General features: G+C 46.0%; 1 protein-coding gene across 1 annotated transcript; it reads right to left on the minus strand.

Annotated features, from left to right (window-relative positions):
• Positions 1-2,428: 2,428 nt before the first annotated feature.
• FANCF (FA complementation group F) lies at positions 2,429-4,016 on the minus strand. Its single transcript, XM_061479157.1, has one exon. The coding sequence runs from the start codon at positions 3,893-3,895 to the stop codon at positions 2,696-2,698; it is 1,200 nt and encodes a 399-aa protein (XP_061335141.1). The 5' UTR covers positions 3,896-4,016; the 3' UTR covers positions 2,429-2,695.
• Between the last annotated feature and the right edge of the window lie 1,792 nt (positions 4,017-5,808).

The raw sequence follows: 5,808 nt of genomic DNA on the forward strand, positions 1-5,808 counted from the left end.
GTGATTGTCATTTGCACAGCTACCTGGCAAACTCAACCACCATGCTGAAATAACAGGCATGTGGACTGCTGCAGTTATTTCAATAAATGCCATATGGATTTTGGAATTTGGTAATCATGGATCTGGCACCTCTTTTATAATGTATTTGGGATAGATCGGAATGTTTTTATGAAATTCCTATAAGCAGGTGTTTCTGCCTCACTGAGGCTAAACTACCTTTTACTCTTCAGTTTCCTGTAAGGAAGATGGAATTGGAAATCAAGCATGCCTGGTCTGCATTGGCCCATCTCTTGCCTTCCCCTCCCTGATTATTTCTTTAATTTCTTAATAAAGTCATACTGAACAGCCTATTACTTCCTAACTACTCCAGTAGATGATTCTGTTGTTACATTAGCTAGTAAAAGGTGTTTAATAATATTGGAAAGAAGACATCTGTGTTCATGAACTGAATTTTGTAAAAGAAAGCTTAAGTTTATTAAAAGCAAGACGTGAAACAGTCCCAGTACAACCTCCCTGCAAGCATCAGATTTATCCCAGAAATAATTACAAGCTGCTAAGAGACTTAAATCACAGTCAACATGCTGAGTACATTAGGAAACCTATCTAGCCTGACAAGCAAAACCAAGGTTTAGCTCTCATTGTAATTTGTCACAGACACTCAAGTACCTGGGAAAAGTAAGTTTTTACAGAGTTGTGATGAATTATCCCTTACTAGGAGAAGGAATGCCAGCAGCTTCTACCCAGTTTTCCCCATTAGATCCCCACAAAGAAGAAGGAGCACTGATAAGGTTTGTTCTGTTACTGTAACATTTGTAATATTACTGCAATATTTGAAATTCAATCTTAACACAGCCAGGGAGAAGGGAATGATTTTGACTAGTGCCTTTGGGTATATCATCCACCAGGAACCTCTGATAGCAAAAAGTATTCTGAGACAGAAAATCTTATGCCTGTTAAAAGCATTAAGAGCAAGCTCAAATGCAGAGTTTCCATACCAAATGCCAAAACTAACGCAGGGAACCATGGCTAGACAACCCAAATTCAAACTTCATGCTTTATACTTCAGGGCAGTTTTCAACACCTATAGACAGCATTCATATTTCTTCTGATACCACAAAAATACTGACTCAATCCTGAGGTCTACTGCCACAGTGCTGTTTTTTAAGGCTGACCACCACAAGCTGCAGAGGGGGGGACAACCCTGTTTAAGAAAGAGCAAGACAACTGACAGCTGTAGCTTTTAGAATGAGTTCATCTGCAGAGCTCTGTAACTTCATCACCTCAACTGACATGATGTAGCAAGGAATCCAAAGCAAACAGCCATATTTTTGATGGGAGATTAGCAGCATGTTCTTCTATCTAAAGCGTTACCCTTGAGTATCTCTTTTGTTTTAGAAGAGGGGAAAGAATAAGAACTTATTTATGACTTTAATTATTTCCATACATGTTAGAATTGGCCTTCTCCCAGATAAACAATGTTCATCCCCTTATACTAATTGTTTCCATTCAAAAAAATCACAAAATTCTTCCCACTCTAGTTTTGCAGAAATACCTGCCATTGCTGTATATACTATTTTATGTTACAGTACAGGCTATTCTAATGAGCTTCAATCCAGTTTATACTTTTCAATGTCATTTGCTTTTTTAAGTTTCTAAGCAGAAGCAAAGCACCTTTTAACCCCTCTTAAAGGAACTTCAGGAACAGAAGATATCTCAACTGATCTTGAAACTAAAGGAATGTGGGCCACAGGAAATCTGACAGGTACTCCACACAAAAGATTAATTAAGACTTTTTGCAATATTTACATACATTTCCCCCATCTTCCTCAACTATTCTTTTATCACACTGTGTGGTTTTGTTCATACAGAGCTAAAGACACATGAACACGTTACCTCTGCATTACAACACTCCTTTTAAATTAAGATAACATGGAAACTACCCTGATCAAGCTCTGTTCACAGAAACTGATTAAACATAAAAGAATGAAAAAAAAATAAAGTTTGCTGTCCACTCACTTTTCTGCAACACAAAAAAAAACCTAAAGTATTGTAACAGGCTATGGAAAACGGAAGAAAACCACAGAGAATACCCTACATTTTCCAGCAGCTTTCTTAGGAAATACTTGCATATTGTCATATAATATAGCAACAACTAAAATCTAACTTTAACTTTTCAATAAGCTTTCCAGTTGACTCCTTCTCACCTGCACTTACACCAAGGGGCTAAGTCAAATGCAAGAGCTAAAGAAGCATGAAAGCAGCCACCACAGCAGACAGCCCAATGAAGACAACCACAACTAAATTAACCCTTAATTAGGGGTTTTCACATTTCAAACTCCACCTTCGAGATTTTAGTCAGCCTCCATCAGCTAGGGACAACTACGACCATATCTCAACTATATTCTAAACAGAAAACTCTTCAATATAGGAAAAGGAAAGCATTTTCATTTTATTAGGTGAACAGCAAGTACTGAAGACATTTCCTGCGGTGACCAGAATTAACAGCAGAATTACAAGAAAGTACCAAGCTTCCCCGAGAGAGTTCACATGAAGTCAGGAACGCAAGATCAGCAGTCACAACAATGCTTGGCTTTCAACCCATTAAGAGGTACAGTTTTCTTGTGTTTCATATTAAACAAAGTTAAGCAGACTTCCTGAATCTTGGAAGTGTTCATGTTGCTTTTGCATTCAGGCATTAGCATTCTGCATCTTTTCTCAGACATTCCTCTATTTCCATAAGTAAGTCAGTCCACACACTTAGGCCACGGACTTGAAAGTCCCCATCTTGTGCTTTCAGGAGTTTCACAGCAGCCTGTGTCTGTCCCTTGAGTACTGCAGATCCCTGACAAAGGCAGGTGAAGCGCTCCCTCAACTGTTCCCAGGACAAAGCAGCTTTGTTAGGCCAATTTATAACCCACCGTCCCTGCAAGGGGTCATAGAGCAAATGGCTTCCGCAGCCGGTTAAGAGGTCCAAATAAGGTCTGCTTAACTGGGAATAGTGACCAGCTAGGGAAGCAAGAAGGGATCCTGGGAGGAAAAGGCAGAAGGCAGAGAACCTCTCCTGGTTCCCCAGCAGCCAGGAAAGCAGGGGTCCGGCAACGCACTTGTCTCCTATGGCACTCGCCCAGTTTCCTTCTAGGCTGTTCCCAGCCTGATCCCCGTCTCCACCCTGGTCAGCGCCGTTGCCCTGCCCCAGCAGCGCTGCCGCCACCACTTCGAAGGCCCGTAGCATGGGGAGCTGCTCCAGCACAGCTGACAGCCAACGCGGCGGCCTCGCGGACTCCCCAGCTGGCTCGGTCTCCTGCCTCTCCTCCCGCAGCCAGCCAAGCAGTAGCTGCGCCTCTGCTTGCAGCTGCGCTTCCGTATCTGCCGGGGGCCGCGGCGGGCCGCTGGGCAGCGCCAGCAACCGGGAGGCGGCTTTCCGGCGGGCGAGGAGTGCCAGGCTGTGGGGCTCCGGGCCGGCCTCCCCGCCGGGAAGCTGCAGCAAGCTATGGAGCAGGCAACGGCAGGCGGTGGGCGGCAGAGCGCGGTTCTCCAGCAGCGCCAGGCCCAGCAGCTGTGGGCAGCGGCCCAGGTGCGGGAAGCCGAGCGGAGGGCTCGGCTGAGCCCGCCGCAGCCGCCGCCCGAGGACCTCCCGGAGCCGAGGCCGGGTGCGGAAGCGATCGTGGACATGCTGGAAATACCGGGCCCACTCTAGAGCTCGGGCCAAGGTCAGGGAGTCCCAGTCCCGCACCAGCGCGGAGCGGGAGCCGGCCAGGAGTGCGGGCAGCTGCTCCACCTGCTCCAGTACAGCCTCCATAGCGAGCAAGCCGAACAGCCCTCGCGCCAACCGTTTGAGCAGAGGTCCTGCCTCCCCCCGGAACTGGGGCCAATCCGAGCCGGAGAGGGAGGACATTTGTAACTCTATTGGCTCACTCAGATGTCAATCTGATGCGGTTTGAGTCTCGGTTAAAGGAGACCTTAACCGCTCTAAGCCCTCAGCGAAAAACTGGAAAGTTGAACCGAATTAAAGCGTTAAAAACGAGGTAGGACTAAGTTAAAAAAGTCAAACAAAACCGCTAAGAGCCTTAGAATAAACTTTAGAATGATATCTGTAAATGCCCCTTAAAAAGCCCACAACTCCAGGAGCAAACATCCCCTGCCCTACATTTTGGGGACATTTCCTGCTTTCTGTGGTATGCCCTGTCTCCGGAAGGCAGCCATGACAGAGCATCTTCTGGCACTGGGTTGCCCCCCAGTACTGCCCCCAGCTCAGCACCCTGCCATGGCACAATCCCACTATGCCCACACAGCTGGGCTCACCCTCCTGACGTTCATTAACAGTTTCTCAGGGTACCTGACCTCCCCCTCTACCTGTTCTAGTACTCTGGTTGATGTAGATACAATGGCTAACATCCACCAGGGCCTTCTGGGCGCTGACACATACAGGGTTTACCACACAGACATCATGGCAGACATGCACCATAACTACTTCTGTCTACAGCCAGGAAAGGACACCCCTTCTCCCTTTCCTGCGTCTGCCAGCTGAAGAACAGTTTTACACTGTGAGCTATTGGTATTGTGTGTAGCTCACAGGAGGTGGCCTACCTGTTGGAGTGACTGTTCCCGGCTGCTTCTCTCATGTCCATTAAGTCCAGGGCTTCTGCTCGCCTGGGAGATGGGTCCTTTGTGTCCTTCCTCATCCCCGTGACAACCCTGCTATGCACAGCACTCCCCCACAGTAGGCAACAGGCAGCGGGGCTTCTAGAACCTTACACAGGTGCCCTCTGTGCTCCTGAGGGTATGAGGGGGCAGCATGGCCTCTGGGAGCTGCTGCCTGCCCCTCTGGGACTCCAAAAGCCCCCGGGTTATAAACTTGGACACTCCACGGGTACAGAGGGAGCAGAGAGACCCAGTGAGCCCCTGCAGTATCGCTGGGCCTGGAGCTGGGCTGCAGCAGTGCCCAAGGGAGGAGGCAGTCATCTGAACTGGGCTGCACTGGGCTAGGTGTGCAGTAGTGTTCTGTGCCCTTCTGGTCTATGGAGCTTGTAATAACCTCTCCATGGCTGCAGATTCATATTTCCAGGTATCATTCAAATAATGAATGTGTTCCTCTTGAAAAAAATCTCTTTCAACATTTCTATTAAATATTTCTGGAATGATAAACATGAAATTGGCTACAAGTGGCTAGAAATTTATTGTATTGTTAACAAATTACCTATTACCTGCCTTGTCCCCATATATTCTAAAGCATATTATAAGCTAATACATATTGAAGAGAAGATAGAACATGCAAACTTTTCAGTTGCATGCAGTTGCGTGCAACACTTTGGGACATGTTACTTACACACATAAGTGACAGAAACATGAGGTGGTTGGAACATAGAATCACAGAATGGTTGGAGTTGGAAAGGACTTTAAAGCTCATCCAGTTCGAACCCCCTGCCATGGGCAGGGACACCTTCCACTAGACCAGGTTGCTCAAAGTGTGATTACATATTACGTACTTTGGCCTCTCAGTTATGTTTAATCCAGCATCTCTTGTGTTCAGTAGCATAAAGGAAAAAAAAAACCAGTTCAGTTCTATTTTAGTGAGGAATATTTCTGGAGTATATGCTTCAAGTCATAAAGAGAAGAAATTTCCCTGTACACCAGAAAACTTCTCACAAGAAGTCTTCCACATTAGTGTTCTTTTCTTTATTGGATAAAGTATATGGGTTTATATCCTGTGAATGTCTCTGTATGTTCCACTTGAAATAAATGAAATAATCTCATTTGCAGCACCAGGAAACTCACAAAACCAAGTTGCAGAAATCTAACCAGACTAGA

Source organism: Pezoporus flaviventris, unplaced genomic scaffold, assembly GCF_033815535.1.
Source record: "Pezoporus flaviventris isolate CSIRO_AGI_PZ_B2104156 unplaced genomic scaffold, CSIRO_AGI_Pfla_v1 ptg000143l, whole genome shotgun sequence".
In the NCBI taxonomy this organism is placed as follows: Eukaryota; Metazoa; Chordata; class Aves; order Psittaciformes; family Psittacidae; genus Pezoporus; species Pezoporus flaviventris.

Bases quoted from the DNA above. Each gene is read 5' to 3' on its own strand.
- FANCF (XM_061479157.1), bottom strand. From the start codon at position 3,895: ATGTCCTCCCTCTCCGGCTCGGATTGGCCCCAGTTCCGGGGGGAGGCA.